This window comes from Melanerpes formicivorus, unplaced genomic scaffold, assembly GCF_026170545.1.
Source record: "Melanerpes formicivorus ecotype bairdi unplaced genomic scaffold, bMelFor1.0.p_v2 SCAF_5, whole genome shotgun sequence".
NCBI lineage: Eukaryota > Metazoa > Chordata > Aves > Piciformes > Picidae > Melanerpes > Melanerpes formicivorus.
In genome coordinates, this window is record NW_027142357.1 from 34,559,434 (window position 1) to 34,574,506 (window position 15,073).

The following is a 15,073-nucleotide window of genomic DNA, read 5'->3' on the forward strand; positions in this document are numbered from 1 at the left end:
AGCCACTTCTTACGTCCATGTTTAGTAGGAGAATTTTAGAAGGCAGTTGCACAGATAAAGTAAGCCCAACTGCATACCCAAAGCAAGTGGGCAACACATACTGTCCAGGGACTTCATTCACCTAGAATTTGCCCTGAGAACCAGAAATGAAGCCCTGAATTCTGAGTACATTTCAAATCTGATAGATTTCACTATTTTACTTAGAAACCAGATGTGTCCTCCCCTATACCCACAAGCTACTATGTAATGGTAATTGTCCTGCACTACCCATAGGCCGCTAACAGGTGAAACACTCTGCCTTTTTTTACAAGCTATTTAACATCAAATTTGTTGAAGTTCCTGCAAAGGAAGGAACTACATAATGGTAATGTACAAGTTCCTTAAAATATTCTGAGCCTTCACACCAGGTATGTGCTGCAAATGAGAAAGAACGGGGTGACAAGTGCCCTTGCTGTGGTGACGTGCTGCTAGGACTCCAGAAGCAGGTCAAAACACTGTCATTAGCTTGCTTCAGTCTAAACCTCCATCAGCTGGGTTTCAAAGAGAGGCAAAATGATTTTCAGCTGGGCACATGAGTGCATGGTGGTGAGATGGCAAGCAAAAGAAGGAAGTAGGGAAATACTTTTTTGCTTCTCCTTGCAACAGTAAAGCTTACTTTTGCTATTAAGAGACTTTTTTCATGAGACCAAGGGTGAAACACCAACATTTTTTAGATTCTCAGTTGGCTTGTTAGGAAAAGAATAAAGAGTGTGTACTCTGAACTACAGTGTTTTGGTACCTGCATGTGACAGCCAACTCAACAGCTTATTGACTTTGCAGATTCATAACAAAAAGTTATGGAGAATCCAGGTTATGAGATGATGTATTTTTACAGATGGTCTTTCTGGTTTGTAACTTTAAGCAACATTCAGAGAAAGAAATCTGAAAATCTTTCTAGGATAATAGCATAACAGCAGCCAAAAGTATGAATCTCTGTTAAAAGACGAGTTGGAAAACTAGACTGCATAGAAGGGTTTTACTTGACAGCTTAAAACTATGGCATAAGAGTTAGTGTGCTCTTAAATGGGAGCTTTGAATTGTGTTTTGAAGCCATTAACAGCTCTTTGGACAAAGGAGTTTGAGTTACAGCAAGAAAAATGAGATTTGATTCAGTGTGCTGGGGATTGTTTCCCGAGGCTCACAGTGTGATTTCTTGAGCCAGATGTTGTGGCTTGGTGCCATTGTGCTTTAGACAAAGGCCAGCCTGAGTGGATATTTCAGGAAATGCATTCAATACAGTCAATTTGTGATGACTGAGACCTAGGTCATTTTGGTTTTAAGTTAAAGTTCCTTTGTCAGGCCTGGGATATGAATAAACTAATTTCCCTTGGTGCCTTATTCCCAAAGGATGGGGGGAAAAAAAAGGGACCACCTCATTTCGGGAGGAGACTTGCTTTACTTGTGTTTCCCAGCCTTTCTGATTGTCTTCTTTCTATGTGGGGGCCACAGATGCCTGCCTTTTTCTGGCTTCCTAACAGTTACTGCAGTGGCAAGGGACAGAGAGAAACGTGTCTGTCTTTACTCCAAGAGTGGAACATTAACGCTTTCACCTTCTTACCAGGCAAAGTGCACTCCCACCTAATCACAGAATCCACAGATCTCCTAGAGCATTAGGGTTACTTCAGACAATGCTGCAATGGAGTGAAGGCTTTGAACGGCTTTGATGTGATCAGAAAACAGGTGGTGTATTGTTCAGCAATTTCAGATATGACTAAGTACCATAATGATGTGTGTTGGTGCTGAAGATGTGTGTTAATTATTATTAATTAATATCAGTTAAAAGTGCCAGAGCAACTAGTGAACAGCTGTGAAAATGCATTTCTTGCTCTGTAGTATGCTGCAGCTCATGTGAGGAAGTTAGCTGGAATCTAGCATATCAGTGAGAAGGCTCAGGTGTTGCAGAGATTTCCTCTATCACAGATAAACCATTTAGTCTCACTGTCCATAGTTTCTCTTCAAGTTGCTTGCCAATTTGTAAAATGCCCTGGAATAGTGAAGTGCTTTGATCTCTTTATTTAGACAGGATGATTTGGAGTACTGTGTATCCTGGAAGCATATTTGAAACCCCTCTTTCTGTCCTCCAGATAAGCACTCACAATATGATATTCCAAGAGGGCAGCATTACAGCAGGTATCACTGCACACTGTTAAATAAAAAATGGCAGCTTTCCATATGTCACCTTTCTAGAGGTAATCTAATTAGATTTCATTATGGGTATGTAGGTTACACAGCACATCCATCGCCCACATTGCATAACCCAGTCTCTCATGTTGCTGGAAGAAAAGAAGCCACAAAGTTAACAGAACAGTGGTTGTTAGACTGCATTGCCCAAAACCAAACTCATAAGGAAATTAAGAAGAAATAAATATCACCAATTACTTGTACTTATTTATAATATTACCAACCATCATTCTCTTCCAAAAGAAGAAAAATACAGTTCAAGACTAACTCACCAGAAGAATACAAAGGAGCCTTAAGAGTAAAGAAGAGGCTTGTTAGAGTTCAGAAAACAGAGAGAAACCTTCAGTTGCCTGAATGCAGTCTTTAATTATTTAAACTTTTAATGAAAAATAATTTTAAAAGCCAACAGGAGCTGTCTCACACAAATTGATTTCTTAAAGCATTTTAAATCGTTTGGAGGCTTCGCTTTTGCCTGTGTCGTTTCTCCCTTTCATTCCCACAGCACTTTCCCCTCTGCCTGTGCAGCTCAGAGTAGCTGCCTTTCTGCAGAACACCAATCTCAATTTTGTTTACCTTGTGTTTCAAAGAGAATTGAACAAGCCCAGGATTCGCTTTCTCTAAACAAATACTGGCAAGACAAAGGTATCACAGCTATTCTAGGGACAAGAGGTTTGTTGAGATGGAGGACAGTAAGGACTGGCAAGAAGAAAAAGTCAGTGTGTTTTTATCTGGGAAAAAACCCCAATTTAATCCTTTGCACAGCTTCATTTTCTTTGGTTTTGAGATAGCTCTCCTTTTTTTCAGTTAAGTTTTAGAGTTTCTCAGCTAAAAGAAGCGAGAAACCAAGTTATTTTCTTTGTTCCTGTCAAGTAGCTGGAACAATTTGAGAACAGAAACCAGTCAGAGCAGTGTGATTAGCGTAGCCAATTAGGGTGGATTTGCATATTCACAACGCGGCTATCGAGAAATAATTCTGCAGAGATAATGCAAGTGTGGTAATGCTGCTCTGCCAATCACAGCACCCTGGCTCCCATCCTGTATGGTAATTGAGAAATAACCACAGAATGATTCTGCAGACTGGGCACCCCAAGCCAATCCACATGCTGGCACTGCACAGCTGGGGAAGAAAGTCCATTTGCGAGGCGGTAGGAATGCGATACCCCTGCACACTGGAAAAGGTTCATCTACAATCTGCTTACCTAAAATGCTACAACATCTGTCAAATGGGTTTGTCCTTCCAAGGCTCATTCCAGCTGCAACTTGTGCTAAATGCCACTTCCAGGGCCCCAACCTCATCAGGAGTTTGGGGGACTTGGCTTTTAATGAGATGGCAACTGGCCAAGGACTGAGTGCCTTGCAGCCCATCCCACCCTGCAGCTCAGCCAGCAGTCCATAGGCATGGTGTGCTGGATGCTGTACCACACAAGGTGTAGAAGGTGAGTTTTGTGTAGTAGCCTAGGAGATGGATGATAAAGCTCCACTTTCTTCTGTCTCAAAAGACCTTTTACCAGGGTATTATCCAAGGACCATGCAGCCCCTCAGGAAACCTTGTAGACCATTGGAGAACAAACTGGGGCAGATGATCACAACAGCTTTACTACCTCTGAAAGTGAAAAATCACCTTATATACTACAGTGACAACAATGCATACTCCACATCAATCTTTTTCTGGTTCTCACCACTTGTCATCTCTTACCAACAACTGCACCACTGCAAGCATTTAGGTAAGCATGACTATGGCTTCAGCAAGTGGTGTGCAGAGCCAACTCCCGCCCGCTGCCCAAGTAGTCTGTGATTTCAGGATGCTCTGTTTTCTCACCAAGGGGCTAACAAATGATTGGCTGTGCTGTGCAGCATCCATGTGGGCTGACTTCAGAAAGCAATGCAGTGATCTCAGACCCTAATACTCTTGATTCTATTCGGTGCTGGGGGCTGAAGCCATGGTGTGCAATTTCAACAAACTGGGTCAGAAGGGACTTCCTGGAGCATCCTGAGTACTGTGTCCAGTTCTTGAGTACTGTGTCCAGTTCTGGGCCTCTCAGTTTAGGAAGGATGTTGACTTGCTGGAGCGTGTCCAGAGAAGGGCAACAAAGTTGGTGAGGGGCTTGAAACACAAGCCCTATGAGGAGAGGCTGAGGGAGCTGGGGCTGCTTAGCCTGGAGAAGAAGAGACTCAGGGGTGACCTCATTGCCCTGTACAACTACCTGAAGGGTGGTTGTAGCCAGGAAGGGGTTGGTCTCTTCTCCCAGGCAACCAGCACCACAACAAGGGGACACAGTCTCAAGCTGCACCAGGGGAGGTTTAGACTCGAGGTGAGGAGAAAGTTCTTCACCGAGCGAGTCATTCGTCATTGGAATGGGCTGCCCAGGGAGGTGGTGGAGTCCCTGTCCCTGGAGGCATTCAAGAGGAGACTGGACGTGGCACTTGGTGCCATGGTCTAGTCATGAGGTCTGTGTTGATAGGTTGGACTCGACGATCCTCGAGGTCTCTTCAAACCTTGGTTATACTGTGATAATGTGATTGTCCCAGATGCAATTGCACAGGCCACATCCACTTTCCAAATTTCTCAGGGAAAGACAGTACCACAAAAATTAACCCAATGGTACAAGGTATCAAGGAAAACTTAGCAAATGCCTTTAAAGTAGACCATTACACAAGTTGTAAGTTTATAAATTGCTATCAAATTCACCAGGATAACGACGGTGAGCTCTTAACCTCCATGCCACAGAGTGGGATTAAGCACATTGAGTTGGGGAGAATGTCTCCCTCCAGGAAGATCCATTTTCTTTATAATCATCCATTGTAGGTATTTTATACCTATCTCTGGAATACTCACTAGTGGTTTACCTAGTCCAGTAACCTATGTATGTTTTTTTTTTAATGGTCTCAGTCTATGAGTATCCACCTTTTTCTTTTCCCTTCCTATCTCCTTTGTGGCACCCGCTCTTTATTAGAAAGTTAATAAACTTTGTGTATGTTCTGAAGATAATATTGAAAACTGCAAAATTCTGCTCTGCATTTTATAATTGGTGTGGAAAAAGGGGGAGATCTAATCCTATTGGGTCTTCTCTCTCTTTTGCTCTCTCCCTTTTCCCCTTTTGATGGTAAGCAGCAAATTTTAATTAGCTTCATTTCCACAATTCAGTCATGCATATGTAATCTTTGTTCACACTTTTATAAAGTAAAATTAAGTGAAAGAAATTGGGTAATAATAGAATGCTTGTCTGAGCAGAACAAATGTGAATTATCAAACATAAGGAAAGATGACTGGGACTGCCAGGCTTGAAGTTGTGCAAGGTTTGAGGTGATTTTTCTGAAACAGGGATGCATAAATAATGCATAGAAACAGGTGCTGATTATCCTGTTTGGGGCATCTTTTGTTCAGTATATACTTGGGCTGCTGAGATACAGTGATAGCCTCTGAATGTGAGGAGACTGCTTAATAACAGCTTTCTAATGTTTCTCTTTTATCATGAACTGAAAGTGTCACATGAGCTTGTCTAGTTAATAAAAATCACTTTGTGAACCCAGTGTTCTTAGAGTTGGTATTGGAGGAGATCACTGTACTGGGGCTTCTCTCTTGATTATAGCTGCAAAAGCTGTTCAGCCGTTTTGCATTGTAATTTAAAGGTTTCCTAATCCATATACACACCCTCTAATTAAATGTTTCCAGGGGTTACCTTGGGAGCCTTCAGTGCTATGGTTTGAAACTAAAACTAAAGAGTGCATTAAATTCATCCCCCCTGGGGTGAGACACAGGAGGGGGAAGTACATTTTCATCCCCTGCTACTTTGGATTATTTGAAAGCATGAGCATGATTTGGATTGCTACATTCATTATTTTTCTTATCTAACATGAGATGATGGCAATTGGAAGGGAGAAAACTGATGTGCCCAAATGTAGAGTTCAGCTTATTATTATATAACTTCTGTTTAGACTCTAAAGACTAGACTCTAAAGTTATTGTAAGAAGCTACTAGTTCCATCAGCAGCAACAAAAAAACAGAACTTCATGTTGATGTAAATCAGTTTGTGGCTGCAGAAGCTGTGTAAGAAACTGCTGCGGTAGATACTGAGGTCTTCTTTAAGGGAAATGCAAAGCAGCAAAGCATGTTGGCATTAACACATATAGAAGTAAAGTCTGAAGCCCAGTTAATGTTAAACTCATGAGCAGATACTTTCCCTTCAGTGCCTGTTCACACATTTAGCCTGACCCTGCCAGCCTAACTAAGTGAACGTCAACACATGAGTAACTTGCCTTTTTTCTTCCCTTTTTTCCTTCTCTTGGCCCCACCTCCCAGAAACCTGCCTGACTGCCAATGACTAGGGGTAGCCAAGATTCAGGTTAATGGTTAACAGCAGCTATAACCACACAGAAACTCTGACTTCCGCCTTCTGGGGCACAGACCAAAAGCTGCCTTTGCTTGCACAGGAAAGCATTGGAAGGAGTGTAGTTCACTCTGCAAAGGGCTGGAGAACATCAGCTTCACTCAGTAGAGAAAGGTGAAGGAAAATCCAAAAGGAGCAAGAGCTGTTTACCATAAAGATAGGTAAGAGCTGAAACACTTTTCCCCTTGGCTTATTGACTTAGTGGCTGCTGCTAATAAAACCCACAGGTGTGGCCGACTGAGACACATTAGTTGTAGCTGACTTCTCTAACCTGTGTGTCTCGGTGAGAGGGCAAAGTGAGAAAGGATCTATTTGCTGTGAATTTGAAGATCAGAGAGGGCAGGAAGGCTCTTCTTCCCTCCTCCTCCCCTCAGGGGCTGCTCATGGCAGGACAGACATCTCCTTCAGACTGTTCTGATCTCATTGATCACAGCCACGTCCCTGAATTTGAGGTGGCTATTTGGGCCAAGATCACTTTGGCCTCACTGTATATCTTCATCTTTGTTGCGGGCATCTTGGGAAACAGTATCACTATCAAGGCCACCAGGATCCTGCAGAGGAAAGGCTACCTACAGAAGGAGGTCACAGACCACATGGTGAGCCTGGCCTGCTCTGACCTGCTGGTCATACTGCTGGGTATGCCCGTGGAGTTCTTCAGTGCCATCTGGAGCCCCTTTTCCACCCCTAATGGCAACATGGCTTGCAAGCTCTACTGCTTTCTCTTTGAAGCTTGCAGTTATGCCACTGTGCTGCATGTGGCCACCCTCAGCTTTGAAAGGTATGTGGCTGTCTGCCACCCCTTCAAGTTCAAGTCTTTCTCTGGACCCCGCACAGTGAAGATGCTCATTGCCTTTGTCTGGGTGACCTCTGTCATAGTGGCTCTGCCTCTTCTTTTTGCCATGGGAACAGAATATCCCCTGGAAACCATCGAGGGATACCAAGGTAAAACTCCTTGTGTCAAGCCTACACCCAGGCACCACCTCCCTGACTTGAAGTACAACACAACCATCTGTACCAACCTCTCCTCCAAGTGGTCTGTCTTTCAGGCCAGCATCTTCAGTGCCTTTGCTGTGTACATCGTAGTGCTGGCATCTGTCACTTTCATGTGTCACAGTATGATGAAAACCCTGACAATCCACAAGGAAGGAACTGTGACAGTGAAAGGTGGACTAAGACACCAGGAGCAGTACCTAAGAAAAAGTGAGAGCTCAGAGGGCAAGAACTCCAGGAGACAGATCACTTTATTCCTGGGTAAGACACCTGTCCACTTTTCCTTCTCTTCCTTGCCCCTTTATCTCATGGGAAGGAAACCCAGAAGCTTCCATGTTATCACATTTTGAAACTGATGCAAAAGGGAGAAGAGGTTGTGAGGTTGTGATGGTATATTTTAAGAAACCCGACCTCCCTGCATGTTTTTGACTTTCTGGTTTTGTTATTAGAGCAGGTGGGAGGAAAGAAGAAGGAGAAACTAATTTTCTGTCTGATATTTATGTTGTTTCATTGTACTGCATGCCTACGTGCTGCAGTGTGGGTAACAGGGTGTTGCTGCTTCACCTTTGGGGTAGCACAAGGCAACAGTTGCCTGGATGTAAAGTAGCTCTACTTCCATGTTTTCCAATTAAATTTTATTTATATATAAAAGTATATATTTAGTAAAGGTCTTGATGGGGAGGATCAGACTGTCTTGCTTGTCTCACTCTAAAGGCATGCTCCTGTTACTTAAGGATGCTTCCTAGCGGATATTTATTTAGGCTCAGTAGTTGTGGCCGTGTTGCATTTTAGCCCTAAAAAGTTGGGCTGCAGCTTTTGCAAATTGCTGTTGCCCTCTTTGGTTATTTTTTTTCGCCCCTGGTTTTATTTGGAGGCCTATAACCTTGGAATTATGTTTGGTTCTGATATCTGTTGCCGCATTTGTCAGACAAAACCTAATCAAGCTGTCATTTCACCATCTTGGAATCATTCTGAGCTGTGATCCATGTAGTCACCCTGTTAGTTGATGCTCTTAGAGGCACCCTTAATCACTCCATTGCAGTATTACTGCTAGTTCTTGTTTTGTTGGGCTACTTAATATGATACTGGAAAAAATGAACCATCTAGAGTAGGCATGCACAGTAGACATAGTATTCCCTGTGTTGATTTTTGGTGCTCTGCTTGATATTGCAGAGGGGAAATAGAAACTTGTAGGTCTTTCTGCTTCTACAACTTTCAGGCAATTTATATACACATATATATACATAAAACAGACTTTCCCCCCCCCCTGCCCTTCTTTCCCTGAACATTCTTTACCTCTTTGTCTGGTCCTGCTTTTTCCATGGTCTATGGCTGGGATGTGAAGTAGCAGGTAAGGAGCCCAGGCTGCACCCAGCTCCTTCTCTGCTCCACTGGTGTTAGAGTTGGGAACATGTTAGAGACCTGTCATACAGGCAAGGCATTTGACTTAAAGGTTTGGGGAAAGGGTGGAGCTGCACACTGTACCAGCAGAGAGAGTGACAAGGGCTTCAGATGGAGATGTGACACTCCAGACTATACAGAGTCCTTCCTTGTGACACTCCAGGCTACACAGAGAGCTTCCTTGTGCCCAGAATGTACATCAACAAAGAAATCATCTCCTGGTGCAAGATGTGTTAGTCTGGGATGAGGGACTACATATCTGGGTGATTAAAAGGGCTCTTGGTATCCGTGCTCCACTGAAATAGTGATTCCTGGGCTGGAGGTATAGCAGCTAATGCTAAATACAGCATGTTGAACAAAGCAGCCAAGAGATAAGGCTCTGCTCTTTAAGTTAAGTGCTACTGTGGGATCTTTAAATGTCCATGGATCTCTCTCCCCTTAAATTATCATCCACAGCTACATTAAAGTCCAGTCTAAGATCCAAGTCCTGTAGCAAATTCTAGCTAGGTTGAGACGTGAATTGCTGTGGCCTTTTCCCCCCTCCTTGATTATTGTTCTTGCTTGATAATGCTCTAGCATGGAACAGGGCAGGCCTACCGCTGCTTTCAGAAGTGTTAAAAGCTAAATGAAAGTGATTGGCTTGTCCTTTATCTTAAGGGAATTTGCTGCCCGTATCTGACACTTCCTCTGTGCTCTCAGCTCTCTGGAGCCAGGAGATATATCCATGGATTTCCCAAAATTACTTTAGTGGCAAGATTCTTAATATGAGCCTTGCCAATTTACTTGGGTAGGACAATAAATAAACTGAAGAGGAAGAAACAGTGGCCTTCCTCCCTGAGAGCAACACAAAGCAATTTAATTTGCAGATTTCATAAGAGCGATGCTTTAGGGCAGGTTTTAACCCAGAAGAAATGAACATATAAATTGTTTACAAATCTCTCAATTTAAACATAGTGATTTAGATTTGTTTTTCCATTTAGCAGATGGGTCAAATTAAAACAAATACTTATGCATTCCCAACATATTTCACTTTTAATGTGAAATGTAAATGACAGTAGATAGCATGGTGTCTTTGAACATCTAAGGGCGATAAAAACAATTTAGCGTTTTCTTCTTCTAGTTGTTAAAAGTGATAAGTTCTATAAAATGGAAATTGCACTCATAAATCTCTTGAGGATGAGAAAAAGCTAAGTAGAAGGAGACACAAGAAGGAACCGGTGCTTTCTTGGTGTCACTCTATCCTGTAGCGTTTGAGAAAATGCATGAAAATTAATTGTCAATGTTGAAAGACCGCTTGCCATAGGTAAGAATGATGCTTGCAGGATGGGCTCCAGACGGGACACCACCACTGGCATGATGGAGGAAAAAGGTGACCAGGGGCCAAGCAAAGACAGTGCCACTGTGCTGGGCAGACTGGGTTCATGTGGGGAAAAGCTTTTGTCCAACAAAGTCAGCAGCAAGGCTTGAAACTTTTGGTTTAAAGCCAAGACAATCAGATTGGGGATTTGAAGTCCTTAACGCAGAGATGTCAGTTTAGAATAAACTTTATTAGAATAAACCAAACCAGGTTGGAAGAGACCTTCAAGATCATCGTGTCCAACCCATCAACCAATCCAACCCACCTAAACAACTAACCCATGGTTTCTTCTGTTTCTGGCTACCTTGCTATGCTCGTGATGGAAAGGAGTCTGGCCCAGTGGGTGCCATAACAACTCTAAGCCTGGTGTTGGGGAGAGGGTGCTTCCAGGGGTTCAAATGGTAAGGGAATGAGAGGGGAGCCAAGTGATATGAGACCTTATTTGTGTCCTCCTTGATGGAAAAGGCAACAATGCATTCATTGCCTCTTTTTGGGGGTGGGGGGAAAAGGGGATCATGGGCAGCCAGAGAAGTTCACAGACCAAGTCCCCATCCTCTACTTTTGTAGTGCTGAGGCTTTGTCATCTTGAGCTTTTGTTGCCACATTCTTGACTTCCCAAAGGAGCTGACAGTAGCAGCTGCTTTTGCTGTGTGCTCCTTGAAGTTGTCCTAAAGAAGCTTTCAGGGAAGTGCCATTGAATGTGCTGAGATACAATAGTCAGAAGGTCTTGGGTGACCGGTTGGGCTTGATGATCTTTGAGATCTTTTCCAACCTCATTGATTCTATGATAATTTCTATGATTCTAAATTTTGGTAGATTTCTCCCAGTGGAGGAATGCAAAATTGTCCTAGTGTTTTGGAGAAAATAGGTGCTGTTTTTATGAATTAGACTGTGCACTTCCAAAGCAGCTTTGCTTATGCTAGGACACCAAATCTCTCTTCTAATGATATTCTCCATAGTGTATAGCCTGTGATGAGTAGCAGGGAAAAATGCAGTTAAAGTGGTTCAGAGAAGCATTTGTTAATAAAAGTTTCCCTGCCAGCAGCAGAAACTTTATAGCTGTAGCATTTATGAAAAGACTTGGCTAATGGCACTTTGATGAAACACAAGCTTTTAGCAGTATTTAAAACCTCCTAATGCTCGACCCACCCTGACAGGGATTGATTCAGCCTTTGGGGTTACTTGAGCTTGTCTTTATTCTGTGGTTTTGTCATCTTCCTACGGTTGTAGAGGGCAGGACAATCATCAGAGGGCTTCCCAAATGGTCACATGGTGCTGTTGGGAGTGTCTTGCTGCTCCAACACCTGATCTGAGGCTCCTGCCACTGTAGCAGCGAGTTCTTAGGAAAGAATGAGTAAGGAGGCTTATATATATTATATGTATTATAACTGTATTGCAGCAAGCAAAGTAAGGGAATGTAATGGGATAATCCTGTAAAAGAGACATCCAGCTAGTGCAATAATTATAAGTGTTACAAACAGAAGGCACCTTCACAGCTGAAACTATGCAAGTTAAAAATCTTTAGGGAATGTTAATTGGGAAAGGCCACTGGGAAAGAGGAACGGTATGGGACAAGCCACCATGTAAGCTGCTGGTGGGATGGGTGTTGGCTGTCCCAGATGAAAAATGTATTGTTTCTAAAGTTTCTGTGATGTTTCCCTTGGCAGCTTTGGTTTTGTGCTTCTGTTAAAAGCCTTAATTATTTTGTGTGAAGCAGCCTCAAGTCTACCACAGTAAATACATGGAAATAAAAAAAAGTACTTTAGTGTTGCTCCATCCTCTGGTTTTCTTGTATACACTTCCAGTTTGTCCTTTGAAACAATGCTCTTGTGCTTCCACAGCAGAGGGGTCCCACTGCATGGGGCTGCCGGGCACTGTGGGTGATTTGCTGTTTGCCAACCAGCATCTGGGCAGCATTTTTCTGTCTCATGGCCATGATGTAATGACCAGCCACATCAAGCTCTTCCTCCCAGAAAACAGAGGTATCAGAGTAATTTGGCTGACATGAAAGTGCATTGAAGCACTGTTGTAACTGCAGCAGCTGGCAAAAGCCAGAGCTGCAGCTGGACCTACCTAAACTGGAAGCCCTGCTGGTGCCAGACCCATGTCAAGCAGGGCAGATAAATCTCTCTGCCATCTCCTTCCCATCATTACAAAGCTGCAGCTTTTCTGCTTTTGGACCTTCTGATGCAAAATGAATTCTACATACATGGCTGGACAGCAAATATTCTACAGCACCTTTTAACAGGCAGGGGAGGGAATTGCTTATCATGATCTATGGCAGTGCTCTGATAAAAGCAGTGTGGTTTTATATTTTTCATTGGTCTAACACTTAAGTAGGCAAAGTACACCGAGTGTCAAATTGAAGACAGCAGCAGTGGTGGTTTTGTGTGATGTGGTATGGTACAGTTAGCTTCAGATTTTTATAGAGAAGTAGTAGCTAGAGGCTTTACTGTGACTCCAGTAAGTGCCGTAGAAGCAAAGAGAGACCTTACCTCTAAATCCATATAAAATGGGCAAAGGGGCTGGAAAAGCTAGACAGAAAGAGGTCAGTGATCTGACTGAGGCCACAAATTACAGAGTCATAAATGCATCTGATAAACCTTGTGCTGGTGCCCTGTCTAGTGGGGTGCCTGGCCTCTCTCCTGCCACTTTTTGATGACAATGGTTACAACAATGCCAGGTTATTGTATAATAATTCCAGTGAGAGATCTGGGGGTGTTCAGTCTGGAAAAGAGAAGACTGAGAAGAAATCTTAATAATGTTCACAAATGTTGGTCTCTTCTCCCAGGCAGCCAGTACCAGAACAAGAGGACACAGTCTCAGGCTGTGCCAGGGGAGGTTTAGGTTGGATGTTAGGAAGAAGTTTTATATGGAGAGAGTGATTGCCCATTGGAATGGGCTGCCCAGGGTGGTGGAGTCACCATCATTGGAGGTGTTCAGGAGGAGACTTGATGGGGTGCTTGGTGCCATGGTCTAGTTGTTTAGCTGGGCTGGATTGGTTGATAGGTTAGATGCGATGATCTTGAAGGTCTCTTCCAACCTGGTTTATTGTTATTATTATTGTTATTATTATTAAATATCTGAAAGGTGCATGTCAAGAAGGAACTAGTCTCTTTTCAGTGGTGTTCTGTGACAGGACAAGGGGCACCAGATACAAATTGGAACACAGCAAGTTCCACCTCAACATTAGGAAAAACTTCTTTACTATAAGGGTGACAGAGCACTGCCCAGAGAGATCATGGAGTCTCCTTTGGAGACTTTCAAGACCTGCCTAGATGGGTTCTTGTGTGACCTTGCCCTAAGTGATCCTGCTTTGGCAGGCGAGGTTAGACTTGATGATGTCCAGAGGTCCCTTCCAACCCCTACCTCTCTATGATTCCGTGATAAATAAAAACTAGATAAAATTCTGAGTGGGAAATTAAAAAGACCTTTCAGAGCTGAAGATGGAGTGCCATTTTCCCCCCAGAGACTTGTGCTGGCAGATATTTATTTTTGCTCAGAATAAAAGCATTGTCTGTAGAAATAGCCTTTCCAACGATCACTGTAGCAATGTGTTTTGTGAGATGCTTGGCAATAGGGTTTTCAGCAGGTAGATTATTTCAAGTGGTTGTGAAAAATACATGGCTGTCATCTACAGATGACTCAGGCACAGTATAACCTGATGGTGGTAGGACTTCAGTTACAGGAAAATTAGATGTTTCTTCCTAGGCTGGAAATTGGCTGGGGTTTTTCCTTGCTGAAAAAGGTAAAGATTAGGGATAGAACAACAATTGAAAGACTAACCTAACTGATTAGATTCCAGACCACAGCTCTATCCCATGTTCTTTAAATTCAGCTTCATTGACTCCTGTTGGTTCATTTCTCTAATCGTTCCACTCAGCTGCCTTTCTTCAAAGACTTTGTTGGAGAGGTGCCCAAAGATGAGGACGGTGTATGCTATATATGATTTTCGTCTCTGGTGTCTCCATCTATATATTTCCCTGAGCAGGGCTTCAAATTACAGAAGACAAATAGAAGACTGAATGCACTGAAATGAGTAGCAGAGGGCTGAGCAGGAAACATGAAGCACTTAGAACAGCAGACTGAGGTCTGGTCATTCAACTGAATAGGACACCCACCCTCTGCCACTAGTAAGATTTTTCTTTTAGGTGATGCCTTCTGGAAAAGAGATAACAGCAAAGGATTTACTGTCTGGTGTTCAGTAAAATTTGCTTTCCTCTTCTCTGCAGAAGTATTAACCTGGTGTCAAAGGCAAAACTGATCAATGCTGCTGAATGCTGGTAGCACAAAACTCAAGCTCAGCTATTCAAGAGGTCACAATAGAAAGGCTGCATTCAGGGAGCATGGCTTCTCAGGGTAATTGTGTACAAATAACCTCCTCTGAAGAACTGTAGGACTTCTGTTGGTTTAAAAAAGAATATACAGCCACAGTAAAATAGACTCAAGGCAAAAGTCCAAAATCTAGGTATCTCCATGTTCAGTTTTCCTGTAGTGCAATTTAAAAGTTAGCATAAGCAGAAACCAGGAGAGTTTTCCTGCCTATTGTATAGAAAGCAATTTATCTGGTCCTGCTTTTGCCTGGACTCATGTAATAGAAGACCGTGCTTTTGGTTTAAGCAGACAGCCTTCCTTTCCCACTATGCCAAGAGATGGCAAAATGGTATATAGGGAAAATGAATGGAAGAATAGGGATTAATTGAGGCCAGCATTCCTG

General features: G+C 43.0%; 1 protein-coding gene and 1 long non-coding RNA gene across 4 annotated transcripts in view; one reads left to right on the forward strand and one right to left on the reverse strand.

Annotated features, from left to right (window-relative positions):
- Positions 1 to 7,794, reverse strand: part of LOC137441505 (uncharacterized) — a 61,199-nt gene extending 53,405 nt beyond the window's left edge. For all 3 annotated transcript variants that reach the window (XR_010987420.1, XR_010987422.1, XR_010987421.1), the window contains exon 1: positions 7,628 to 7,794. This is a non-coding gene — a long non-coding RNA (uncharacterized lncRNA). The remainder of the gene's footprint in view (positions 1 to 7,627) is intronic.
- GPR39 (G protein-coupled receptor 39) overlaps positions 6,652 to 15,073 on the forward strand; it is a 95,295-nt gene continuing 86,873 nt past the window's right edge. The window contains exon 1 of the mRNA XM_068139108.1: positions 6,652 to 7,859. Coding sequence (XP_067995209.1) covers positions 6,992 to 7,859 — 868 coding nt within the window. The 5' untranslated portion in view covers positions 6,652 to 6,991. The remainder of the gene's footprint in view (positions 7,860 to 15,073) is intronic.